Raw genomic sequence first — 26371 nt, 5'->3', positions numbered from 1 at the left:
TGGATGATCTGTGAGATGGTATGGATGGGTAGGAGCATAGCAAGTAAAACTAAGAACAGTTCGAGTCAGGGAGAAGTGGGGGATTTATAGGTTGGCTGGCTTCTGGATCCCTGTGAAGGCTTGTAAAGCAAATCCATGATCCATAAAGGCAAGGTGTTTGTAACGGCCAGTGCAGATTTACCCAGGACACATCATAACTGACCAAGTAGCTGGCCTTTTGTAGTGACAGGAATGGCTCGCTGGGTGAGGCATGTGCAGTAGATGTGGTTTACCTTGATTTTTCTGGAGGGTTAGGGTGGAGAAATGACCATCAGGAACATCACAAAGTTCGGTAAAGGCAAGTTCCCAAGTTCTGCAGATGCATGGAAGGACTGTGTGCAAAAGTAAAGGCCGGGAGATGACTGAGTATGAAGCAGCATTGTACAAATGGACCTCGATGTGCTGGCAGAAGAGTTGAACTTGAGTCAGTGATGTCCCTTTGCAGTGGTGAGGGGCGGTTACTTTCTGGGCTGTCTAAGCAGGAGTATAGCAAGCAGAAGTGATTCTTTCTTTCCATTTGGACTCTTGTGACACCCCGACCCTGAGTATTGCTCCCAGTTTTAACTCCTCCACACAGCAGAGAAACCCTGTGGGATCACCAGGATTGTTAAAGGATTGGAGCACCTGGAGGGAGGAGACTTTGAGAGGGCTGGGCTTGTTCAGCCTGAAGAACAGAGGACTGCAGCCAGGGGATGAGATGTTACTGCTACCTACATCTATCTGGTGGGAGTGGGTGGATCCATACTTGTCCAAGGTGCACAGTGTTAAAATGACAGCTGACAGGCAGAAACTGCAGATGGAAGTTCTGCTTTACATGTTAGCAAATAACCTTATTCAGAACTTGTTTTAACGAGCAACATGTTAGAAACTGGTCATGCTTTGCTCCTGCGATTGAACCTGGTGACCCTCACAAGTCCTTTAAAACTTAAATTATTCTGTGGCAAATGTGAAGTGCAGTTAGGTTGGACAAGTAGTACCTATGGCTTTGGTCATCTCTGGAGCATAAAGGTTTCTCTTCCCAGACTTCAGGGAATGCGAATCCAGCCCTCATAATCACTTCAGAATATTGGAGCTACCATCTTCATGTTACAGATGTGACAGCAACATTTTGAAGCAGGTGTGCTTCAAGGTAAAGGAATGTTACTGGCTGATTTAAGAAAGTGTATCCCTGTTTGTTTTGCAGTGCTGTTGAACTTGGATTTTTAATTGTTCATCAGTGTATTGCCAAAGGGTTAAATAAATGGTGCTAGAGGTTTTTGACAGGGTTTTTATTTGTTTGTTTGTTTGGTTTTTTTTTTTAAAGCACCTGTTATGTAAGGGACTTTGTCAATATAACACAGGAATTGGCTAAAATCTTTTTGTTTACTTAAAGGATGTGTGGGGGAGGGTGTCTGGAATTGGTGGAGTAGTTCTGTGTGAATTAAGTTACTGTTTGCATAAATGTTTCAATTCTAAAATCATTATACTCATCCTTTTATGGGGAAGTTGTAATACAGAGAGCTGTCTTCAAACTAACCTGAATATTTCCAATTACAGCATTTGACACTGTGTACCAAAGAAATGGTGATGGAGAAGCCAAGTCCCCTGCTTGTAGGGCGGGAGTTCGTGAGACAGTACTACACTCTGCTAAATAAAGCTCCTGACTTCTTGCACAGGTAACACTTTCACACACACCAAGTGACTAAGGTTTCTGAACAAAAGTCTGTACTGTTCATTATAAATCAGATAAACATTAATTTCTGAGTGTAGGAGGAAATGGACCTGGCTAACTTTTGGACTCTTGTAAAACTGTTTCATCTTACTGACTAGTCCTTAGGCTATAGAACAAAGTCTGGTCATATGGATGTATGGCATGGTATCAAGGTATTTCCTGTGTGGGGAAAGTGAGCTGCTTCTCAGCTGATAAAATGGCAATGTGGACATATTCCAGAAATACTTTTTAGAAAAGACAGGAAAGGAGATAAAATGGCAGAGGAAACACTTGCATTTGGTAACAAAGGTAAGCATGGTAATTATTTCAGGTTAGTATATTGTGCATTGCCTCTGAGAAGTTTTTATTCAGATCATGATTGGAGATGTAAGTATGAATGCCATGGCCTGGACAAAGTAGGTGGATAATACAATGGGGTTTTTTATCCCCTGTGTCCACTATTTAAGTGGTGCTCTGAATGTGTTTCTTCCTTCTTCTGTGGTTTGTGTGGTGGTTTTTTTTTTGTGTGGTTTTTTTTTTTCTTCCTCCTTTTTCTGGTTTTGATTAGCTATTTACATCTTGTCACTTAAGATTTTGCATTTCCACATTTGGATTTAGATCAGCGTGGACTTGTAATAAATAAAGATAAAAGTAGCTTTGCCAGTATACAAAAAGAGAAAATCCCAGTCAGTGGTTGGGTTGTCTCAGAACTTGACATAAAGTTGATGGGGAAAAAATTGGACTGTTTGAGCACAAGTTAAGAGCTCTCAGATGGCTTGCTTTAGAATTCAGTTTTTTGAATAATGCCTGTTTTCATCTATAGCTTTCAGACAGGGAAAATTAATGGTATCATTTTTACCTAAATCACTGAACTGCTGTGGAACCAAGTTGTTTTCTGTGTTGAAATCTGTTTTTAAGGTGTCTGAGCAGTGTAATCCAGACTTTGCTAATCTATGTTTAGTAATCTAACAGAAATTAAAGGCAGGATTTTCAGTGATTGCAGATTTTCCTCAGCCCCAAAACTTCAACAAATGAGTCAGATCAGATCAACAGCCGGAGAAGCATGTCCGTGTAACACATCAATACCTGCAGCACAAACTGACAGGTCTCTCTTGAGCCCAGAACTGTGTTCCTTCGGAATGTGTTGTGCTGGGGTGTTTTCTCAGGGTGGCCTGGGAGGGGACATCTTGCCTTGGAGTTAGCTTCGGAGGCACCTTTTAGGCAGGTCTGTCAGCAGTTAACATTTTGTAATAGCCAAGCAATTTAAATTATTTTAAGAGTCTTAGAAAGGGTGTGACTGTACCAGTTTTTCAATGCAAAAATTACGTTGTGAGCAAACAATGCAATGGAGATCCTGATATTGGAGCAGCAGGGTAATTTTTGAATGATAGAAAAGCCCAAGTTAAGAAGACAAGTTTCATGTGAAGTGTATCATCGTTTTGCTTTGACACCCAGAAATTGTTTGCATAAACAAAGAGATGGAGAAGAGTTTGTAAGGGATGATGAGGCTGTGTTTCACAGCTTAACACCAAAAGCAAGGGGAGAATTGTATCAGTTCTGCAGCGAGATTGCCTTTTCCTTTTGTAACGGTTATTTTCAATGGCGTTTAAACTGTATATTGGTATAAATCACTCATGCCTCAAACAGTGTTGAAAGTAGTCTTTGATTTTGCTCATAAGAGCATTTACTTGTAATGTAACCTGTAACCTTGGCAGGATTTGGAGGGGGGTATGTGTGTTCTGATTTAAGGAGTACAATACTCTGTTACGTTTTTTCCTCCCTAACTGCTTCAGTCAAAGAGCAGCCAGCTGTTCCAGGTTTGCCTTGCCTCCTGCTTTCCCTTGCTATGGCAACGTTACTTCGGTTGCATCAATATTAACTCATGCTAGGGGAGCATTATAGAGCTGGTGTTCCTGGTGCATTTGGGATGTAGACTGATGTTTCCAGATGGGGGTGATAGGAAATCGGCAGAAGTGTATATGTGAGGAAAAACGATGTCTGCAAAAAGCCTGTTGGAAGATGACTTCGGTGTTTTATAGGAGGTACTCCCACCCCTCTGAATCTCAGGCTTTACTGGAAACACTGAAATGGAGCTTTCCAAATTATGCTGTATGCATGGTATGTTGAGTGGGAATGCAGAGTTGTCCACAAAATTTGCTGTCTTGCAGGAATTGTGTTTTCATCAAGGGCTCTAGTCCAAGAATGTTACAGAATTTTTTCTTTTCCAAAGTGGAGGGGCTGTTGATGACCGGTTGGTTACCTGTTTCCTGGAATGGCCCTGCTGAGGTCAGGTGAGCTAGATAGGCACTCATGAGGTAGGCTTCCCTGGTGCGGGTGGTACTCTGTGCTCACAAATATTCTCTGTCTGCTTGAAAGGTGGCACAAGTGTCACTAACGATAGCATCAGTGAAATTTCTCTTAAATACCTCTGCATAGAAGCATCCTAGAGGTTTTGATCTGGTTTGGTTGAGTCACAGCTGATTCTTGAGCTGCTGTCTACTAGCCAGTTTTAGTCTCTGCTACTGCTGTCCCTTTTTTGGGGGAGTGGAGGTGGCTGATTTTTTCCTAGTCAGGCTCAGATGTGGAGATGTGGATGCCTTTCTGTTCTTTGGTCCCACCTTGTTTATGAGTGACGTTCTTCTGAGAGGGCGTCTTCTCTTCCCTCTTTCTCTTGCTGTTAGACTGAACAACAGTTTGCTCACTGCCACAGAAGGATTTTGGTTTTCATGGCTTCCTGCTGCTTGATGTGCTCCTTCTACTAAAAGCTTGAGAAGAGCACCAAGTATCCTGTGGCTAGTCATCCAAAGCTTATCCAGCGGTTACGGATAAGCAGAGATCAGTTTGCCCTCTAAATGGGTGTTGCTTGGTGTAGTTTGCATGCCTGTTGCACTTTAGGTGAATTTATATGGCTTTACTTGCCCCTTAACTGAAAATCTCTAATTCCATGTAACTGGGGACTTAACTTATACTGCTTTCCTGATCTGCGGTTCCCCCGTGTTAGGTTTTCTGCCTACCAAAGAGTTTGAGCAGTTCCTTAAAAGCAAGTTACAACTCTTGGTCCCCCTGTGAAAGCACTTAGTAAGATATGCTGACTGTCAGAGGGCTTACTTTAGAATGTAGAGAGTGAAAATAAGTTTTCCTATCTGCTTGTGCACTGCTGCAGCTGAACCTCTGTTTATCCTTGCTGTTAGGAGGTGCTGGACCATGCTCAAAAACTTGGTTATGCAGTTGGTACCAAAGAAAACAATCTAGTATTTCCCAGAGTTTCTCTGGATGTAGTCATGGGAGTTACAATCTTGGATTGGTGTTTTCAGGAAAACAGACCTGGAAAGATTTTCTAGGTTTAGTAGGATAAACCAAGAAATGGCAAATGCGGAAGTTCTAGTACTTAATTCTGTATCTGAACACTGACTCTCTGCATTGGCTTCTTTGAGAGAAATGCTCTGTATCCTTGCTAATCTGTGAGACAGTGAGTTTCCAGAAGTACTTAATGAAAATTTTATTTCATATATACAGTACAAGGGTGGTTTATAATAGTATCTTGTATAACTAGGGCAAGTCTTAGCATTCAGACCTCATGGGAATCACTCCCAAGGCAAAGCATGCTTCTAAATAGAAAAAAAGGTGTGATATGATGATTTTGTCTGATCTATTAATGTAAATGTACAGAAAATACTAAGCATTTGTCACATGCTTTATAAGCTGGGAGTAAAAATCCAAAACAAAACTTAAGACTATTCTAGGCTCAAAATTTGGAAGTGGAATAAAAGCATGAAAAGAACTCTGAAATGTAAGAAAAATATTGAAAGCATATGTATGTATATTACATATAAAAAATATGAGATTTTAAAATCCAATCCAGAAGCTGGGTCAAGAAAGGATCTTGGGGTTTGTTTTCTTGGAGTGGTCCAGAGATCTATGCTATTTGAGACGAAAACCACAACTACTACATGTTGAGTAGTATAAATAGGGAATATTAGTTTTTAGTCAAAAGTCACACAGTGGAGGCTGCGCTCTAAGTGGTGATTTAGTTATTGTACACAATAACGTGATTAATGCAAATGAAATACTGTTCACTGCCTAAATGTAAGAAGCACAGAGAGAATGTTGCCTTTGGACTACACCTAGTACTGGATTTATCCCTTGGTGTGGCAGCTGTAAGATGCAGTTTTGTTTGGCCTTCTTTTGTTCGCTGTTTTTTTTTTCACTTGATTTCAGACAACATTTCTTCTGGGGGTTTTGTGTTCAGCTGTGGTGCCTAGGAGGAATAAGGTCTTTTCTAATACTTCAGAGGTTTGTAATGAGTCTTTGCCTGTTGCTTCTGAGAAGCCAAGTGTGAAATAACAGCTATGGATAGCAGAGATACAGGATAGATGGGGAGGTGGGTTGGCTGGTTGGACAAGTTGTCAGTACAGCCTAAATCTAAGGCAGAATCCCTCACTGTTGCCCAAAGCTTTGAAGAGAATGGGGGTTTGGAGGAGAGGCAGGTGGGTTGTTCCTCCCTAGGCTAACACCTTGGCTGGGTAGCGCAGCTTTAATGCAGGCAGATGGTTTTGACGATGGGGAACCTTCAAGCCAAAATGGCCACCTTGCTTAAAGGAAGCAAGTGAAAGGCTGAGGTTGTTTTAGGAGCTTGCTACGTATCTTGAGCAAATGGGAATACTGAACATTAAGCTTGTTTGTTCCTGTATTCTTGGAGCCTTGAAGCTGAAAATATAGCTTGAATTGCTGTTTGTGCTGAAATTCCCAATGCATTGAGCTCTGCAACTTTTGGCTAAAATACTTGCTGAATTTGGTCCTATTTTGTCACTACTATGACCTTTATGTCTCTTTACTTGCAGGTTTTATGGCAGGAATTCTTCTTATGTCCATGGAGGGCTGGATGCCAGTGGGAAACCACAAGAAGCAGTGTATGGTCAAGCTGTGCGTATCAGAAACAGTCCTGTAGTCCTCATTAACATTTTCAAAACTTACTAGTATACATCAGTATTTTCTTTACCAATTATTTTACCCATTACTTTGACTTTCTAATCTGGTAAATAACATGTGACACTGCCTCCTGTTTGGAGGCAGATAGGAATTTGTTGGCCTGAATTTTTTTGTTTGATTGTTGCTGGTTTTACTGTGGGATGTGTTTGATTCATCAGCTTTGCATCTGGACTGCAGAAAATATATTTAGGCTGGGAGACAGAAGCAAGAGGACCTCTTAGACTGCTGCTGTTGATGTATCTTATTTCAGTTAGAAGTGGTTTCTTGGGAAGGGTGCTTTGATCTTTGTGAGTTACATGGAGTTCTTGGTGTTACCAAGTTCTTCTGTGAATGGAGTTTTCTTAAAGTGGAAGATAATTCACTCTTCACGACTTAAGTCCAGGAAACACAAGTTTTCACTTTAGTTGTAGCGCTTTATTAGAATAGTGTTTGTCACCTAGGGGCATCAGTTCATGTGGTAGCCCCATCTTTGAGCAATGTGGCTTTTAGCCCAGGGCAGGGTTGGTTTCTTCTCCTTTCACTGGCAGAACCTGACTTGGCAGCCCAACAATCATGGCAGTGCAGATGTTACCCCCTCCTGTGACATTTGGATACTTTGTGAATGCATAGAGGGTTGCATTTTTCCTGTGGGAGGTGGTGTTTTGGCTTCTTTTAAAACACAAGGTAAATCCTGGCCCTCTTGCAGGCCCTTTGAAAAATGAAAGCCTTAAATTAGGTCGTGTGTTATAATACAGCTGGAAAAATTGGATAGCAAGTTGTGTGCTATTTGACCACTCTGAGCAGGACATGAGTTGCAGTGGAAAACTTCAGAATAAAAGTTAGATGTGCTCAGATAGACTGTTCCTGGCGAAAGACACTTCTTGGTTCCTGTATTTCATTTACCTTTTGAGCTTCAGTGGGGTGATTTTTTGTGTTGGCTTAGATTTCGGTATTCATAAGGTGTAAAGCTCTGTACAAAACTCAGTGTAGCTAAAATGCAACTCTTTATTTCTAGGAGATACACAAGAAAGTGATGTCATTACAGTTCAGCGAATGCCACACCAAGATTCGTCATGTGGATGCTCACGCTACTCTGAGTGATGGAGTGGTTGTGCAAGTAATGGGAGAACTGTCAAACAACGGGCAGCCGATGAGGAAGTTCATGCAGACTTTTGTGCTTGCTCCAGAAGTAAGTATATGTAAGATTGTGTTTAACTTGAAAATAATGATAGTGGAAATCTCACTGGTTGCTACAGTTTGTCATATTGGGGCAAAAAACATGATTTGGCTTTTACAGCTTGGCCTGAAGGCTATCATTAAATACATAAGGAAGTGTGGAGAAACAAGTGTATCGGACCCATCCTGAGCTGTTTTATTTTCTTAGACTCGAAGTATTGGAGCAGTAATACAAAGCAAATTGGAACTAGCATTTGGGAGCTGACGTTGGCCAAATAAATTAAAAAAACCATGTTCAGCTCTGCAGATCGAGTCTCTGGCGTAGTTCTGTACTTTGTTCCGGTCTGCTGGCAAATGTGAGTATGGGTTGATGCTGCTCAAGTTATTGCTCAAATTTAGCTCTTAGCAAAGGCAGAACTCTGTAAGGGTAAAAGGTGTTTTGTGTTCTTTCTGCTTCTTTCCCCCCAATACATCATAAACTATTGTGTAGTTGGTGATTAATGTGTTAGAGTCTTATTGAATTTGTTCGTTGTTTCCCTGTGCAATGCTATAATTATACAGTCACCTTGTTAAAGTTCATTCTGGTTTTTTTTTATTGCAAGGTTTTTGTAATAGTGTAAAATTCCAATTCCTTGATGAAACTGAGGGACTTGATGTTTATTTAGAACCTATGATTGCTGTGACTGAGAAAAATTGGTTTTTTTCTACTTGAAACTTCCTTTTTCAGTTGGGTAGAAGTTACCATTCAGTTGTTTGCTTAGAGAAGAGGTGGTGCTTGGAAAATGGCTTTAGTGAAATAGTCCTGTTCCAAAATGTTGGTGTGTAGCCCAAAGCCCGTATCTCTCATCTATCCTTGATGTTGACTGCTAGTATACCATATATGCAAAAAAACCGCACATTGCTGTTTTACAGGGTTCTGTTCCAAACAAGTTCTATGTCCATAATGATATCTTCAGATATGAAGATGAAGTATTTGGGGATTCAGAAGGAGAACTTGATGAAGGTGAGGAAAACTATACATGTAGAGTTTGTTTTGTTCTTGTTCTTCTAGCATGTATGCAGAGCTTTCAGAAATATCCAGAGATGGAAAGACGTGAACTGTATTGCATTCTCATGGATCATAGCGGTTTAGGAGGTGGCTGAGGTGGGGAGTGTAGGTTATGTTGCTGGAACTATCTGCTGGACCAAAACTTTCTGTAAAATGAAGGTCATATGCTAGTACCTTATTCCTTGAAGGGCTAAACTGGCTCAGGGTGGGTGAGGCTTGGCAGAGAATGGAAATAATGAGCAATGGTACTTTTGCTGCCACTGGTTTAATCGGGTAAACTTAATTTCTCTGATCAGTCAAATTTTTGGGTGAAGTGATTTGAAGATAAACAATCTTGCATTCAGTAATTCATTTCTGTTCAGGGGCTGAACTTGACCTGGGTGGGTTTTTTTGCCCCCCTGTGTTCACTGAGGCAAAGCAAATTAGAGTGCAGCCAGAATGAATGTACATGTGTTCACTGGATAGTTTCTGGAACGTTTTCATCTCTGTTCTGTGGAACAGAGCATCTTAGGCAATCATCCCTGTATTTGAGGTTAATCTTTTTAGTTTGAGGTACTGAGATTTATGAGGTAATAGTACAGGCTTTCTCTTTTACTGCCACCCAGTGAAAAACATGTGCTGCTTTAAGAGACCCTCAAACCCTCCTCCCAGAACTTCCTAGCACCAATATGTCTCTAGTTTCTCCTTTTTGTGAAAATAGTAAGAAACAGAGCCTCCTGAATGAGCAGAAGGGTCTTCTGTCTTTTGCAGCTAATTTTGCCTTTTTTTGTTGATGAAGCTTTATTTTGATTACTACTAGTTTAATATGCTTTTAAGTGTGGCTTGTGTACCTCTCACAGAGATGTATAAGAAGGTTTTTCTTTTTGTGTCAGAGTCTGAGGAAGAGGTGGAAGAGGAGCAGGAGGAAAGACAACCATCACCTGAACCTGTGCAAGAGAATGCAAGCAGTACTTACTATGAAAACCATCCTGTAACGTAAGAAGTCCGTTTTATTGTATGAAGCTGCTTTTTTTAATATAAATGACAGCATTGCTTTGGCGCTTGATTCTGGATATGATCTAACAGGCAGTTTAGGAAACTACACTGAAGTTGATACAGATCTGTGTTATGTTAACATTGTATTATTTTGAAAGGTTGGCTCTTGGATGAGAGAAGATGTAGCGCATGTTCTTACCTTTGTTAGTTATTTTCATTTCTGGTTACAAATGTGAGCTGAAGACTTAGCAAGCGTGTTTATGTACACAGTTAATGGAGTCTTTGTTACATAAACTTGTAACAGTGAGTTGATACAATGTAATTTATGTGAACAGATGGGTTAACAAGCGGGTGATTAATCCTAGTTACTCCTCAAATTTGGGTAGCACTGGGAACTCAAAGAAAGGTCCACTTTTTGAGACGTTGCTCTACAGCTGTATTGGAAGAATAAATCTCTGTCCTGAGTATCTTAAAATTTACAAAAAAAAAAAAGGTAGAAAAATGTTTCTTTATGTTTTTATTAGAAAAATACATTTTATTAAAAAACAAACAAAACTACCCTAAAAAACCCAATCCACAAACACAAAGAAACGAACTGCCAAAACCCTGTGTTTTTATTTAAACACAGGAATGCTTTTTAAAGGGCCAGAACTGACTTCCTGGTTTCCTTGTTAAAAAAACCCCAACAAACAACACTTACAACATCACTAGATGATGTCTGTGAAGTGTACCAGTGATAAATGGTAAATACTGGTCATCTAAGGCTTTTCATGATAAAACATAGGGAAGAGGAAGGGAGCCTGCTGGAATTCTGACAGTGACTTACTTTAATGCAGGAGGTTTTGGGTGCCTAAAAGCTTTGTCAGGTCTTGGTTTTGGGTTACTGTGCCAAGAAGTTGTAAAGGCGACATGCATCAGGTAGTCACCTGGGCATATGCTAGCCTGTGGCAGGAGCTGCATAGATAGAAGTAACCAGAATTCGGTAAGCTTTGAGGATGGCTTCAGAGAGAAGTGAAAAACTTCATATCCCCTTACATTTTGAACACACAGAATAGAGAAGGAGTTGTGTGTGATTTTCAGTAAACAAGACTCATGAAGCTTTTGGTAAGGAACTTATACAACATTTTCTAAATAAGCTGTGGGTTTCATTCCAAAATTGGCTTCATTTATGTGTATAGCTTAGTCTTCCACTGGTCTCTCACTGTGCTTCTGTTCTTTTAGGAGTGGCAGTTCTTGAGTTTAGCATATATTCCTTAAAGGGTTTATATGTCTGTGATTTTCACATTCTCTGCAGAAAACTGTAAAACATGTCTTCACTTCAGCAGGAGTAAAACGTGGCTTTGTACACAACTACAGGGGTACAGCTTAACTTCTAACAGTATTGTATGTACCATATGGTAGCAACTGGAAATAGAATGATCTTTCAAATACCAGCTGTTACCATAGCATAGCTTATAAAAAGTCATAAAATACAAAGCTATTGGTAAGCTGCATAAAATGCATTTGATTATCTTAGCAATGGGATAGAGGAGGCGCTAGAAGAATCGTCTCATGAACCTGAGCCGGAATTGGAATCTGAAACGAAAACGGAGGAGCTGAAAGCTGAAGTAGAAGAAAAGACCCTTGAGGAGCTAGAAGAGAAGTCTCCATCTCCACCTCCTGTAGAACCTGTTTCGCTACCACAAGAACCACCAAAGGTTAGTTAAAAGTAATTATCTGTGCTTTTAGGTGCAGATGGTAAACCAGATTTGGTTTTGAACTTAGCCTTTTGGAGTGGCCAGACTGGTACCTCTTTTCAGTGTTGGTACTGTATGTAAACAGCTAGACTTGAACCTTGAACTTGTAAAAATGCAAAGTCTCACTAAAAAAGGAAAGAATGTTATTTTTAAGTGCTGCTCAAGTCACCTATCGTAAATTGAATGCTCAGCTTGTAACGTGCGTGTGTGTGGGTTTATGCATGTGTAAACCTTTTTACATGTGGAGTTAACATACCTTAAGAGAACACCTCAAGCTACCACCACCAAATATCTCATACAGTGGGAACCACTGCTCTTCCTTGAAAAGAACCACATAATGCATTGACACTTGCAAAATTGCTGGCAGTATAGGTTTAAAATCCATATGGGGGCATTGGCTGTCTCCCTTAGAGGCAGGATGCCTAATCTTAAAACCCACCGAGCACACTGTGTGTCATCTGGTATGGTTACACTTAGGTAGTTTGAAAGAGGTGGGAGGAACCAGTGGAAGCTGGAGAGACGTCTAGCTCCAGCGTGTCTCCCATATATGTTTTTTCCAATCCCTTTTCTCTTTTCCATTTTTACTTCTAACTTCTGGCACCCACTTCCTTTCTTTGTGTGGAAGACACTTCACACTACAGGGTTTTCAGTCCTAGGTTTGGTTACATCGTGGAAAGCAGTGATCTGGGGATGCTGAGGGAACTGGGCTCACTCAAGTAGCAATAGTGGACACTGTGCACAGTTGCTTCACGCTGTTGAAGTCCACAGATGGCTAGAACTGCAAATCCCTCTGTATCTTCGTTGTAATGCTTGCACAACCGTGATTTAATAGTCAGATGTGAACCGAAAGTGTATTTTCAGCAGACGAGTTTCCCTGTAGGAATGTCAGTGGTTTGCCATGATTAGTAGCCTAGGTTTGTTGCATTTCCTGCAGGCTTTCTCTTGGGCTTCAGTGACCAGTAAAAACCTGCCTCCTAGTGGTACTGTTTCTTCCTCTGGAATTCCACCCCATGTTAAAGCACCAGTCTCACAGGTAACCCATCTGTGAACACCTTGGATTGTCTCATTACTTCTGCAAACTGCTTCCGTTTTTTAAAATTAACAGATCACTTTGTTTGACTTAAATTGCACAAATTAATTGTGTCTTAAATGTTAATGCACTCACCTTCTTGTCACAAGCGAAGGCACGTACTACACGTAACAGGTGTAACTGGGTGATGGTGACGTTAAAATCTGTTCATATGGAAACAGGAAATCGCTACTGAAATTTTTTTGACCTGTCTTAATGGGATATGGTTTGGTTTACAAGGGAAAACAACAAAAACCCAGCTCCCCTCAAAATGGTATTTTTGTATGGTGTGTTGGAAAGGGATATTTCATTGGCGGGAGCGCCCCAGCAGTAAAAAGGAATGGCACCGTTTCTGAGAACATGCAAAACTGCTTTGTAAGGCTAACATCTACACAGAAACATGCTGGATTTCATTATCCATTTTACATTAACTTGTCACAGAACCCTGTACCAACTTATGACTGTGTGAGGAATGGAAGGATTCACATTTCCTTGACAGGACAATGCTATCTTTCCATTCCTAGGTTGACTGGGTGAGGAGGGGAAAGAGGAAGGGAAGTTTGACCGGGTGGTTGCTCATGTCCTGCACATGCCAAGCTGGTGTAAGACAGTCTGAGACTCTCAATTCAGCTTCCTCCATCTGTATAAAAATCCTCAAAATAGAAAATGCGTGCTTTAATTTTTCTACTGCCGCTGTGTACCAAAGCCCTGTATGTTGTGGTAGCTCATGTCCAGCCTTTTTTAAAAGACTGCAATTTTCAGTAGGCCAGCTGGGTTATTGCAGCTGTTGTTTTTGCACTTGTTTCCTCTCTGTTTTTTACTGACAGTGAGGAACCTGTCTAGGATTGCCTTTCAGCCAAATGCATGTTAAAAAAGAAAACAAAAAAGAAAAAAAACCCCAACCAACAGAAAAACAACACCTTGTATGGTGTTGCTTCTGATCTGACACGGCTGTCATGGAGATAAGATACTGGCTATGTAATGAGTTGGGAAGCCTGTCTGTCTTCATCAGCTTCACCAGGGCTTTGAGCATTTGGGTGGTATTTGAGCTGTAAAAACTGTTGGTTTTTTCTAGTACAGAATAGATTTTCCTTGTGCAAAACCAAAATTGGTTCTGATTTATTTGTCCTAGAGAGGGTGGATTTTTGTAATATGCCTGCAAAAGTAATTTAAAATTATCTGTAAAAGGGAGCAGAATATAGATGTCCCCTTAAACTCCTGCGTTGCCTCTGCAGTTTGTCATGCTTTCTGCCTTCTAGATTACTTTTGCTGTGACTTGGTGTTTAAGTAATTCTCTGTGGAAGTTTCTGAACAATACTGAAATGGCAAGAATTTCAACTCTCAGCCCTTCTGGGGGCAGAATTAGTCAGTTCTTAGCTCCTTTTCTTGCACACTTTTCAGGCATGGTATACAGAAAGCTGGTAGAAAAAGCACCAGAACAATTTGTACAAGGGGTTACGGGATCAGCAGCAGCTTTTTCCTGTTCTCTTAAATCCATTTGCTGTGCATGTAAATGGGGACAGTAGATTGCACTATTGAGTGGGTGGCTCCTTTGGGATGCTGCTGTTCTAGCCAGCTTCAGTGCTGTTACAAAGTAGCTGTTAACTGTCCTTCTCATTCATTTCTCTGCATCACTCCAGTTTTCCCCCCATCTTTTATGAAGTTAAAAATATAGCCTCTGTAGTATTAACTCTGAACCCCTCAAAGGCCTGCACATGTACTGACAGTTCAGTTCCTGTTTATTTCCAGCTGTGGACTTACAACAGGTCAGCGTTTCTTGCTCTTTTTCTTGTGGACGGTTAGAAATGGTCCTACACTGATAAACTGGGCCTTCTCTTTATAGTGTTTTCAGGTATTCTGACCTTCTGTTTGCATTAACACATCCACTGTCTTAGGGGTGCTGGAGGTGGGCAGGGTGCTCGCTGACTCTTGTCTTCTGGCTTGGAAGTGGTGAGTTCAGGGAAAGATTTGTTTATAGACACTGCATTCTCTCATTGCCTTAAATCTGTTTGGACTGTGGGTAGATTCTTCTGTAATCTATAGTGCCTTTATGGAGGTGATTGACAGGTGGCTTTAGTAACTTGTGCAGTTCACATTTACCTCAGAGAGTAGCTATCTGAGGTACACATCTAACCTAGCTACTGGAATTCTGGTGAGATGATGTAGGTTTTTTCTTTTTGTTTCATGTCAAGTGTGGTTTCTTGTTTGCTTGGCTAGTTGGTTCTTTGCATGTGCACATTTTGATTGTGGCAGGCATCTCACCCTAGAGAAACTTTTAAGCCTTGTAAGATTTAAAAAATAGAATTGCACCAGCCTTTGGAGCCACCTGTTCTCTTGCTTGTTCTGTCTCCCTCTGTTTCAGGGGGGTACTGAGTTCCAAAGTTGGTGAGTAAAGGCTGACTTGCAGCTGGTTTTGCTGTCATTGCTAGTAGCGTTGCTGTAGGAGAAAGAGGTCCCTTTCCCTCCTCATGTGAACTTGTGAAGAGATAAGATGATGCCACCTTTTCCTTAATTGTTCTCAGAGCTCCGTTAGGCTGAGGTTTTTGGCACCCTTGGCTCCTGGGCCGAGGGCTCCTTTAGCCACTGTCTATGGAAATCCTTATTCTGTGCCTTTCATCCACTTGGTGCAGTCTCTGTGAAATGAGAGTTGCAGTTAGCTGCTGCTGGGGCTGTAAATGGCAGCCCTTAACAGGCATCTTGTGTTGCTGCTAATAATTACAGAATTTTGGGGGAGCACGGTTTTGCACAAGCGCTTTCCTCTTCAGGCAGTGCCAGAAACTGAGGCAGTCTTCCTCTGTAAAAAGGGGTGGTAGTGATTAGAAAGCAACTAATGAGATTAGCTTTCTGTTGATTGGGTAGACAGAGTATTTGTGTGATAGAGAAGTTCAGTGAAATGCAAAGCAAGCGGGTAGAAGTTAACTGTTGTTCGGGATTTAACAGGAGATCAGTGACCTAGGAGGTCTTTGCTGTGGTTGACAGAAGGACTGTATTTAAGCCTGATAGCTGTAAGTAGCTAAGAAACGTGGGTCTGAATGTATTGAGTTTGGCTTTTGAGGTATACTTTATAATGCAGTAAAGACGTGTGACTAAAAGACGGCAGGGGAGCTCCAGTGACCCATAAGGAGGTATAATGAGAAGAGATTCTACAGTAAGGCTGATTTTTCTACCTTATTCTTGGAATTGAAAAAATGATCCTAGAAATGCTGGAAGAACAAGGTAATGCCTAGCTTGGTAGAGCACAAGTGAATAGGAGGGTTGAAACATTTATTTGTTGCATCATACCTGCATGTTTCATGTAAAATACAGGGGGTTTTACCCCTGTGAGGTACTGTCTGGCTGGAACCGTCAGTTGTCTTGTCCTTAAAGAAAAGTAAAGGAGATGTTTAACATAAACTACTGCTCTGCAGCAGTCTGGGTCTACAGCCGTTGTCCTTGTGTTTATCTTCCTTGGAGGCTAGTGTTCTTTACAGTCCTAAGGATAATTTTGGTTTTCTAAGATAAGAGCCCAGCACAGCAGCAGCTGCTGGACTTTTGTACAGAAAATGGTATTTTAAATGTTGGAAATTGCTTTGGTAACCAACAGGCTGCACAGAAATATTTTTCATTGTTACATGTCTCTCCCCCCCCCCCAAGTATCTTTATAAATGTATTTTTTGCTTGCAAAAAAGGGAATAGCTGTTCTAGTTCCTGAGAATATGAAGGGTGTGCTGGTCTCGACATCAGGAAAGTTAAAGAATATCCTCAGCAGGTAGTTGGTAGAAATTGCCATTTCAGGTGGCTTTGTTGTATCAGAAATACTTACTGCAGCACTTTTGAGGGGTTTTGTTTTGTTCTCCTTTGTCTTTTTGGTAGTTTCCTTATAGTTGGTCTGCACTCAAGGAAAAGAATCCCTCAGGGACTCAGACAGAATGTGAGATTTGCCCATCTTTTCATGTTCATCTTGGACCACCTCCTATTCATTGAAGTTTGAGCTTGGCATAAGGAAGCTTTTCTTTCGTCTATGTGGGATTTTTAGTCAGGTTGAAGGATTCTTGAATAATGGAGTGCTGGGATCTCAATGCCTGGTCAAACATGGAAAATTCACCTTAGCCATGTTTTAGGGAGATGCTCTTGAGAGATGCTTGCTTTGCACCTTTTAGCACAGATAACTGAACACTGCAGTCCTGGATTGGTACAGAGGAATTTATAGAGGTGAAAAAAACCACGTATTCCCAAACACATTGACATGGATATATATCTTCTGGAATTAATTTTGTGCATGCCACTTACCTGTCTTGTGTTGTGGGGTTTTGTTTGTCTTGGTGAGTTGTAGGGTTTTGAGGTTTTTTAGCTGGGCTGGTGTTTAATAACGCATGTTCTCCTCCTGTTTTAGCCAAGAGTTGAAACTAAACCTGAAGCTCAGTCTCAACCTCCTCGTGTACGTGAGCAGCGTCCCAGGGAAAGACCGGGTTTTCCACCCCGAGGACCTCGACCAGGTAATGCAGATCAGCTTGTGTGTCTGCTTGGGACTAGTTAAGGAGAAGTTACTCTCCTTGACAGGTCTTGTCTGTAGCTGTATTGTATTTGCCTGATAATGAACTCTCTTATTCCTACTGCTGTCAACTAGAAATAGGGGGATATGATTTGGAGTCCAAGCTGGTGATGAGCTGTTGCAAAGATCGGGCGTTATTTCTGATCTTATGTTTTGTTGAAGTGTTTTTTAATAGTCAGGCCACTCGCATATATGCTTGAGTACTTTTTATGTGGCTTGATGCCTTTCTGAAAAGCTGGTATGGAAATCTGATGCTTTTTTCCGTGTCCTCTAATTTTGCTGAACCTTGGAAGCAAGAGCTCTTGAATGCCTGGTATTGCTCTTTGTTTTGGAAGAAAACCTTCCCGCTGTGTCACCCTCAGTCAGTTAATAATTTTGTATGTATTTTTCCATCTTGTGTAATTGTCTACAATACCATTCTCAGTTTGGCTGCCTTGTGTTTTGTCTTAGTTTGTGAGCAGCCAGCTCTGTGCATTTTCTTACCAATACAGAATATCCAAATACATAGGATGGGTCTATCTAGGAAACATGCTCGTTACTGACAGCTGTCAGAAGTGGTGTTGAGAGGTGAAAGCCTGAGTTGCATTCATCACTCCAGCCTGGTTGCTTGGCAAATCTCTGTGCAGCGCTGGGCAAAAGCTATCTAGTCAAAGGCCCAGAACTACAGGTTGCTGAATAGTTCCTCATCTTCCCTAAGTGTGAAAGTAAGTCACGAGTCCTAAGGGGAGGGGTGGTACTTGTGATTATCGTGTAGAGCTGGCAGAGCACTGCCTGCCAAAGTGTTAAGTCTCAGTGACTGTAAGTGTCTTCACCAACTCTAGCTAAAATTGGTTCTAAAGAAGGTTTTCAGTAAGTGCATACCAAACTGTGGTACAGATTGGGCTTAAAAGCGCTTTTGGCTTTGATCAGTGCAAGTATATCTTTGCTCAGGGACAGCACTGAAACTTGAAAGGGTTTGAGGCACAGAGACGGAATCACGACATCTGTTAAAGGTTAACATTTCTTGTTATTTTTTTAACATGTCATCTGGAGCAGGGAGAAAAAGCCAGAACTTGTGGCTAAATCAAGTTGCAGACCTGCAATTCTACTACTCTTTGAGTGTATACAAATCATACAGAAAACATGTAACAGAGTCAGAGTCTTTTCATTTTGATCCCAAAACTGCTGGGGCTGGGGGTGGAAGAGTCAGGGGAGAAAAAGCTGAAATCTCAGTTGACCAAATGGTAGAGGTTTCAGCTCTATGGTCTTCATTTTCAAAGGAAGTCAGCAAGCTGTTTTACCTGCTTAAGGAAACCTTTCAAATGAGCTAGCAAGCTTGCTGCAAGTGGGCTTGTAGGGGAAGCTGTTGAAAGGAAGGGGTACATACCTACGCTGTAATACTTTGGGTATAAAAAGGGTAACAGCGTGCTTCTGTCACACTGCAAGCCAGGTAATGATTTAGTAGGGAGATATACTCAGAAAGATTTTACCTTGCATGCTGCTAAGCCTACTAATACTTCAGTTGAGCTGGAGAGAGCATGAGGAGCTCTCACTTGTGTTTGGGACAAAATGGTGGAAGATGAAAGCCAGAAGAGGTGACTGGCAAACTTTGTTGATAATATGAGTGCCAAAGTAAAGATACTGTTATTATGCTAAGGAGTTGATAGAGAGGTGACTTAAATCCATATCTTTAAAAAAAATGCATTTAAATAGGTACCAGGTTGCTCTTCAGTGTATGATTTAAGATACAACAAGAACCTCTTAAACAAATTTGCCCAGTATGCCAGCTGTTTTAGTTAGCGTGGATTTTATTTAGCCTAACCACGGAAACCAGACCAAAAAACCCCAAATACTTTGTTGTTTTACTACAAAATTGTCAGGACTATGTAAAGAGGAAGTTAGTGTCCTTCCTGTTGTCACCCATGGTAAACATATGCTCAAGAGCTGAAGGTACAGCACTGGTTGAGCAAACGTGCCTGGTGCTGTCTGTATGTGTTCGTCTGAATCTGCACACATCTTCTAACTCAGTGGCTCTACCTTCTTCTTTCTATTGATGATAGGGAGAGGGGACATTGAACAGAATGAGTCGGATAATCGTCGAATAATTCGCTATCCAGACAGCCACCAGCTCTTTGTTGGAAACTTGCCACATGATATTGATGAGAGTGAACTGAAAGAGTTCTTCATGAGTAAGTAGCAATTTCAGCTGCAGAGACTAAGAAGAAAAAGCATGTTGAAAAGTCACATAGTGTTCACTTAGGGTCACACAGGGGAACTTCATGATCTAATGCCACAGGTGTTGTCTCGAACAAGCAGAGGAGTGATGAAGCTGGTACTGTGGTTGTTGGTAATGGGGCTTCTCCCTTGTGTTTTCCCAGGCTTCGGAAATGTGGTAGAACTTCGCATAAATACTAAAGGAGTTGGAGGAAAACTGCCTAATTTTGGTTTTGTGGTATTTGACGATTCTGAGCCGGTCCAGCGAATTCTGGTTGCAAAAGTAAGTGTTGGCATTGAGTAGCCTTCAAAGGATGGACTGAATTCCCTGAACCCCAAGTATTGTGGGTCATCCCAGTTTGCATTGCTGCTGTTTCTGGCATTCAGACAACAGTTGTAAGAAAAACATAGTTTTGGCATACTCGTTCTGTCAGGAGTGTTCTGTAGCTTACAGAAGTGGTGCCAGCATTCCTCAAACCACATCTTACCAAATTCAGGTTTTGTACCTCTGCACATAGACACCGCACAGAGGTCAACACTTACTTTTAGAGATTGTTTAAGCTGAAAGTTGAATACGTAACCTTTTGAAGAGCATCGCACGGATCTCTGAATTCTGTATCCTGGGGCTGACAAAAAGGAGCAGGGTTATTTGCAGTTGTGACTTGAGGAATTGGAGAGGAGAAAGCAGCAGTTTTCATGTCTAGTATGTGGGAGTGAGACCTAGTAGAGCAATTTTTCAGGAGCTTTAGCCCTGAAGTGGAAAAGCTAAAGCCGGCAGTGGAGAGGCTAAAAACAACACTGCCCTTATTTGAGAAAGACATTTAATTCCTTGCATGCCAAATGAATTTTAAAATGCTGTTCCATTTACCATAAAACTCTAGGGCGGGGGTTGTGTGCTGCTGGGAGCTGTTAACAGTTAATTTTTTGTCTTTCGCATGGAAGTGAAGGTAGGCTGAGGTATGCAGCAAATGCAGTGTTTTCATATGGGTTGTATAAATGGACTTTGTGAAATTGTGACTAATGTGTGCCTTGAACGCTTTTCCCTATAAGCCTATTATGTTCCGGGGTGAGGTGCGCTTGAACGTAGAAGAGAAAAAAACAAGAGCCGCTCGTGAAAGAGAGACCAGAGGTGGAGGCGATGATCGTAGGGATATTCGTCGCAATGATAGAGGCCCTGGGGGTCCCCGTGGAATAGTGGGTGGTGGCATGATGCGAGACCGTGATGGAAGAGGACCCCCTCCAAGAGGTGGCATGGCACAGAAACTTGGCTCTGGACGAGGAACCGGGCAAATGGAAGGCCGTTTCACTGGACAGCGTCGCTGAAATCACCACTGTGGGCAGACAGTCTTGGCAGTGGTACATAATCCATCGTGTTTGCATTCTTGTTAATTTTTTTTGGCTTTGGAATGTGACACAGCCCTTCTGATCATTTCTTTGATGTGAAAGCATCCTTTTGGTTTCCAGTTTAAATTGAGGTGGACGTTCTTTCCCCAGTTTCACAACAGGAGTCACACTGTTAATTTATAAATGTAGACTTGGAGAATTGAGGACTGAAAAAAAAAAAAAAAAAAAAAAAAAAAGAAAAGGAAAAAAAAAGACCGGTTAACTATCTGCAACAAAAGTGAACTAAAGGACATGCCCAATAGAATTCAGGTCCTTTCAGTCAAAAACCCTCTGCTGCACATTTTGTGTAAGTGTTACTGTTTCTGCCTATTACTGTTGGAAACACAGATAGTGCAATTTGTGCAATTGGAGAAGCTTGCCTTTTTTTTTTTTTTTTTCCTTCTTAGAACACTCGGCTCCAAACAAACTCGTGTTTACGCACTCATCAAAATGCACTAATGGGTACTCTGAACTCATTTATATTGACATCTGCAGGAGGCATCGGAGGAAAAAACCTTCATCCTCTTATTCAGACAGAATAGCTTGTGAAACGATGCGGGCATCTGATCTGCTTGCTGTGACCAACATATGTACACACACAAACCTTAATAAGACTACAAGTTTATTCCAGAAGGAATCCATTTAGCTGTAAACTAAACAGAACCTAGAGTTTCAAAGTCGTGGCCCTGAGTACGCAACAAGTTTGATAGCTCACGTCAGATTTTTCTATCTGCCCCTCTTCAGTACAGGGATGGCTGCTCAACACACTCCTCCTTCCCCTTTCCCCTTCGATAAGCATTGTACAGTGAATTTGTCTTGACTGTATTTGAGTTCTCTGGTAATGTAATAAGCATGATGGTGCCTTCTATGAATACATCATTCCAGTCTTGCTGGTGATTTTGTACAGTATAGTGTATGAATTTCTGTGCTGCAAAGCCAATTGGCTGCAACGCATTTAAAGGAAGTAATTGAAAAATTGTATTAAAAAAATTGCAGTATCTTTCAATCAGTAAACGTTGCTAAAATTATCATTCACCTTGCTCTTCAATTAACAAGTTTGCCTGTTTTTTTGCAGAGGGGGGGAAGGGAGGAAGAAGGCATCCAAGTAGTCTCCAGGTTGTCTCTTCTTTTTAATCAAAGTTAAAGAAAATGGAGTTGAAATCTCTCTTGGACATGAGTTTCAGAAGTCAGTCAAGAATGGTGAATGCTTTTGGCCAGCTTATAATTAGTAGAACTGAGCATCCTTTGTGAGGGTGAGCTTATCAAACGAGGATACTGCAATTTTCAGAACAAAACAGCAGCTCTTAAGTATTTGCATTTTCCAGTTGCACTTTTTAAAAAACTCTTACTCATTTTGCACATAACTCTCAGCTGAAGTTGACACTTACGTGGCTCTGGACTGAAGGATAGAAAGGAGACATCCTCTTCTTCATTTGACTGGTGCGTTTTTCCAGTGGAGAGGTCTGTTTCTGGATGACGTTCTGGAGCGCTTTTCCGTAAGCTGCAGCTGCAGCAGACAGTACAGTTCGGCTCGATGCCAGGGCGTGCAGCAAGCGCCTGGCTCTGAGGCGGCAGGAGTAAAAGAGGGGGGTGTGTTTGTGTGTGCGTCTGTGCGAAAGTGTCACCACTTAAAGCTGCTTCTAAGCACGGAAGACCTCAAATAGAGTAATTGCAATTTCAAGCAAAAGCAGATAGGGCATCATAGCAATCTGTCTCTGGATTATGCAATCATTTGCTGTTTTTTAGTAAGTTGGAGGATTTTGCACATACTTTTCTGATACGTTAGGCAAAGTGAGGCGGCATCTTTCCATTTTCTCCCAGACTCGAGGTCTTCTGTGTTCAATGGTAAGTCTTGCACTATTTTCATACTCTTTATTTTTTTTTTTTTCCGGGGCACATTTCTACCAGTTTTCATTTTCATATTTCAGTTTTTTGTTGAAGGTCTTGCATTTTCATCTGTTACCTGGAAAACTGTAGTACTTGAACTGCTCGCCACACAACACCACTACTTATGTTTTAAGCCTTCAGACAAATTGCTGTCGTCCGTTTGCCACCAGTGTGGTTTGCGTGGCTTTTTTTTTTTTTGTAATTTTTTTTTCCTTTTGTAGTGCTGCAGTGTTTTGCTGCCACCTAATTAATTTGTATGGCAAATGGCACTGGGAATAATTTCAACACCACAAAGCGGAGTATTAAAAAGAGCTACTGAGCCATTCTGCTTTCTGGCTTGCTTCTTGTTTAAGTGACATGAACAACCATTGGAACGTCATCCAGAGAAGTTTACATGGTGATAGCTCACCTGCTGTACTGTGGACTCTTATGTGTTCTTGACCCTCTCGATAGTAAATGTACCTCTTAGAGCAAAGGAAGGGATTCACTGACCATTACTGTTAGTTGCTGATTTGTGGATGGTGGGAGTATTTTGTCATTACGGTTCTATTTCAACAAACTTGGCTGACCATCTTGGCTTTAGTAGGTATACAAGACAGTGGATTACCATCTTTATTGCTGTAACGTGTCAAGCATTATATGCTAGTAGATTCTAGTTTAATTGTTGCAGGTGGAAAGTATTTTTACTTTTAAGTTTCCATTCTGAATGTGTTTTGACTAAACATACCAATAAACTACTGATGTCTGCAGCATTTATCCATGTCCCTAATTCTCTTAAATGCAGGTCACTGTAGAGCACTGTTCCATCCCTTCCTATACAGAAAATGCTTGTTTTAAGAATGTTGTTGCTGGCTTGTCAGGTGGCAGTGAGAAGCCATAGTAGCACAGCATCACATATTTTGGTTGAAGAGTCTTGACTTGAGCAAAGTTGATAAGCTCTGGCTCGTCGTGGCTGTATAAACTCCCTTGCTGGGACACTGGCTTAAGAAGACACAAAGGTCGGAAACCCTGCCTGTGCCACTGAGAAACCATGCCTGGTCCCCTCCCAGCTTGGGTTGCTCTGGCTCCAGAGCTGAAAGGCAAGGAAAGTGGGCAGAGTTTGTTCATTCAGTGGTGGCTGGTAAGGCATGGCCCCCCACACAGGTTGGTCCCCTCAATCTGGTGGCTCCTCTCACCTCGGGGTGCAAGGAGGATGCAAGCTCCTCTCGGACATGTCCCAGCTGAGTTGTGGGGGCTGCAGCATCCAGCCTGGAGATACGGCTCACGTGGAGGCTGTGGTGGTACTGGGAGGAATGTGAGCCCACTTGTCTTAAAAAAAAAAAACAAACCAACCAACAAATCTGGAGTTGTTCGCTCTCAAACTTTAGTGCTGCTTACTCTTGATACTGTGGAACTGATAGTTGTGCTGCAAGATAATTCCTGTTTTTTCCCTTCTTGTGTTTGGTGGCATTGCCGATGCCAGCATTTACCCAAAAAGGTTGGTACAAGGGTTATTCTTGCAGTGCTTGTAGATAAATAGTGTTGAGTCATGGAATCTGTGCAGAGCTGTATTGCTCTGGGTCTGGTTCCTGGTAGCTGCTGCCTGTTGAAGTCCTCTGCTGAGTGCCTGCCTTGGCTGTAACGTTTTCTGCTAAACCGCACTTCGGAAACATCTCAAAAGTTCTGTGGTTGTGTGAGTTGAAATACTGAACTGAAAAAAGGAGATCCTATAGAGGGCTCCTTAGCCCAAGTCGGCAAAAAATCATCTGAGGAACAGCCTCAACAGCGAAGAGATCTGTGGGCACCAAAGATCCCTGAAGAAGCAGGATCCCCTGGGTGCTGTCTCCCAATGGCCTGCAGCATTCAGAGCCATATTGCTTTACAAGGTAGGCTGTGGAGGCCCCACAAACTCGTGTTTACCTGGGGCTGGGGAGGAGATGGCAGAGAGAGCGGTCTCAGAAACCAAACAAGGTCCGCCGTGGCGGACCTTGTGCCACATAGTCTTTGGTCTTCAAAATCGTTCAAGAGCACGTTTTATCAGCACCTGAGCTGATGTTTAGGCTTTGTGAATGACTGTGCGTACTGATCGGCCTGCTTGATGGTTTTGGTGGTTTGTTTTTTTTCTTTTTATGTGGTTGAAATGGAGCAGGGTAAAAGTCAACCCACATGCTTACTGTAGTGATAGCTGGGGGGCTTTTAGTGGGGATTAAAAAGTGAGGAAATGCCTTGGGGGCAGCTGGAGGGTGTCAGAAAGCAGTGACACGTTGAGTGCTGCTCCCTTGGTGGAAACTTTATGCGGACACAGCCTGCACTACAGTGCCGTTAGGAAATTTTGTGGACATGATTTTAGAAGGGCCTTTGCAGTCACCATGGTTGCTGGGGCTTTGCCTTTCATATGGAGAAATACAGTTTGGGAAAGTGGATTTATTGGACACGATGGAGAAAGACAGCAGGCTGCCTGACAGTCCTTGGGAGGGCTCCTCTTGGTGCCTGTGGTTAAAGTTTGGGTTCTTGCAAGGGGAAGAAAAACGGCTTGGGACACTGACATATCTTTTGCTCGCGTTCTGACTGGCATCTCCAGGGCTGGAGCTGAAATGAGACATATGGGTGCTACTGATGGCCGTCGCCACGCTGTTCCTGTGACAAGCAGGTGCGGCGGGAGGTACATCCCGCGCAGGGGTGGTTGCCGGTGGGTGAGTGAAAGTCGAGGACAGCTTCTGCAGGTGCTGAGCGGGGCTCTGCCAGCCCGCCCGTGTCAGCGCGGGTTTCACTGCAGGTCTTGGCGTCCCTGAGCGCCCTGGGCGGCAATTGGACCCGCGGTCGGTAGAACAAGGCAGCAGGTGGGCGTTGTGCCCTGAGAGCTCTGCGGCGAGCGAGGTCCCCCTGCACCTGTTCTGGGACACGTGTCGCACCGTGGGACCAGGGATGGGACCCCCAGGACCTGCCGCGCCAGCCCCGGCCGCCTGGGGGCGGGGAGCCCTTTGGGGTGTGCTGTAGGCGGTCAGGGGGGCGGTGGGGGACCAAGTCCCCCGCTCTGGCTTGGCTCCCCTCCCCAGCGCCTTTGCGCAGGGCAGAATGCGGCCCCGGCAGCGGGGGACTGCGGGCCGCCTCCCCCGCCCCTGCCCCAGCGTAGTGCGTAGCCGGGTCCCCGCGGGCGGCCCTTCCGCCAGCGGCGGGGCCAGCAGGGGGCGCCGGAGCGGCGCAGGCGGGGCCACACGAACCCGCGGCGCCGCAGTGGCGCGCAGCGGCCGCCGGGCGGCGGTACCGCGGCGGCGGGGCCCGGCCGTGAGCTGTGAGGGGCCGGCAGCGAGGCCGGGGCCGCCCGCAGCGAGGGGGGCCGGGAACCGCCGGGCCCGGGGCGGGCAGGCGCTTGTTTCTCTCTGCCCGAGCGTGCCGAGAGGCCGCGGGGCACGCCCGAGGCTCTTGGTCAGCCGGGCCGCTCCTCAGGGGGAAACGTGCCGCCTGACCGTCCCCGGGCCGTGCCGGCAACCCGGGGGACCCCTCAAGGCTGCTGCTTCTCTGGGGGACGAGAACGCGTCAGGAGACAGAGAAGGGGCCCGGGCGGGGGCCCGGAGCCGTGTCCGTGCCTGCGCGGGTGCTTACCGCCCTCCCCCCGCGCTCGTATAAGGCTGGTGAGGGGCCGCGGAGCCGCCGCAGGGCTGCCGTGAGGCCGGGGCTCGCGCAGAAGAAGCGGGAC

At 43.2% G+C, this 26371-nt stretch overlaps 1 protein-coding gene across 2 annotated transcripts in view; it reads left to right on the top strand.

Annotated features, from left to right (window-relative positions):
* The window catches only part of G3BP2 (G3BP stress granule assembly factor 2), a 29984-nt gene extending 6533 nt beyond the window's left edge, over positions 1-23451 (top strand). The window contains exons 2-12 of one of the 2 annotated variants that reach the window (XM_037391911.1): positions 1576-1694; positions 6571-6652; positions 7713-7886; positions 8786-8876; positions 9794-9896; positions 11413-11593; positions 12567-12665; positions 17074-17176; positions 19272-19400; positions 19590-19708; positions 20476-23451. In XM_037391911.1, coding sequence (XP_037247808.1) covers positions 1600-1694; positions 6571-6652; positions 7713-7886; positions 8786-8876; positions 9794-9896; positions 11413-11593; positions 12567-12665; positions 17074-17176; positions 19272-19400; positions 19590-19708; positions 20476-20748 — 1449 coding nt within the window. In that variant the 5' untranslated portion in view covers positions 1576-1599 and the 3' untranslated portion in view covers positions 20749-23451. The remainder of the gene's footprint in view (positions 1-1575; positions 1695-6570; positions 6653-7712; positions 7887-8785; positions 8877-9793; positions 9897-11412; positions 11594-12566; positions 12666-17073; positions 17177-19271; positions 19401-19589; positions 19709-20475) is intronic. The other variant, XM_037391922.1, reaches the window with a different exon arrangement.
* The last annotated feature ends 2920 nt before the right edge of the window (positions 23452-26371 follow it).

This window comes from Falco rusticolus, chromosome 1 (assembly GCF_015220075.1).
Source record: "Falco rusticolus isolate bFalRus1 chromosome 1, bFalRus1.pri, whole genome shotgun sequence".
Classification (NCBI taxonomy): Eukaryota; Metazoa; Chordata; class Aves; order Falconiformes; family Falconidae; genus Falco; species Falco rusticolus.
The sequence above is the reverse complement of the archived record's forward strand: the minus strand, read 5'-3'. Positions and strand labels throughout refer to the sequence as shown.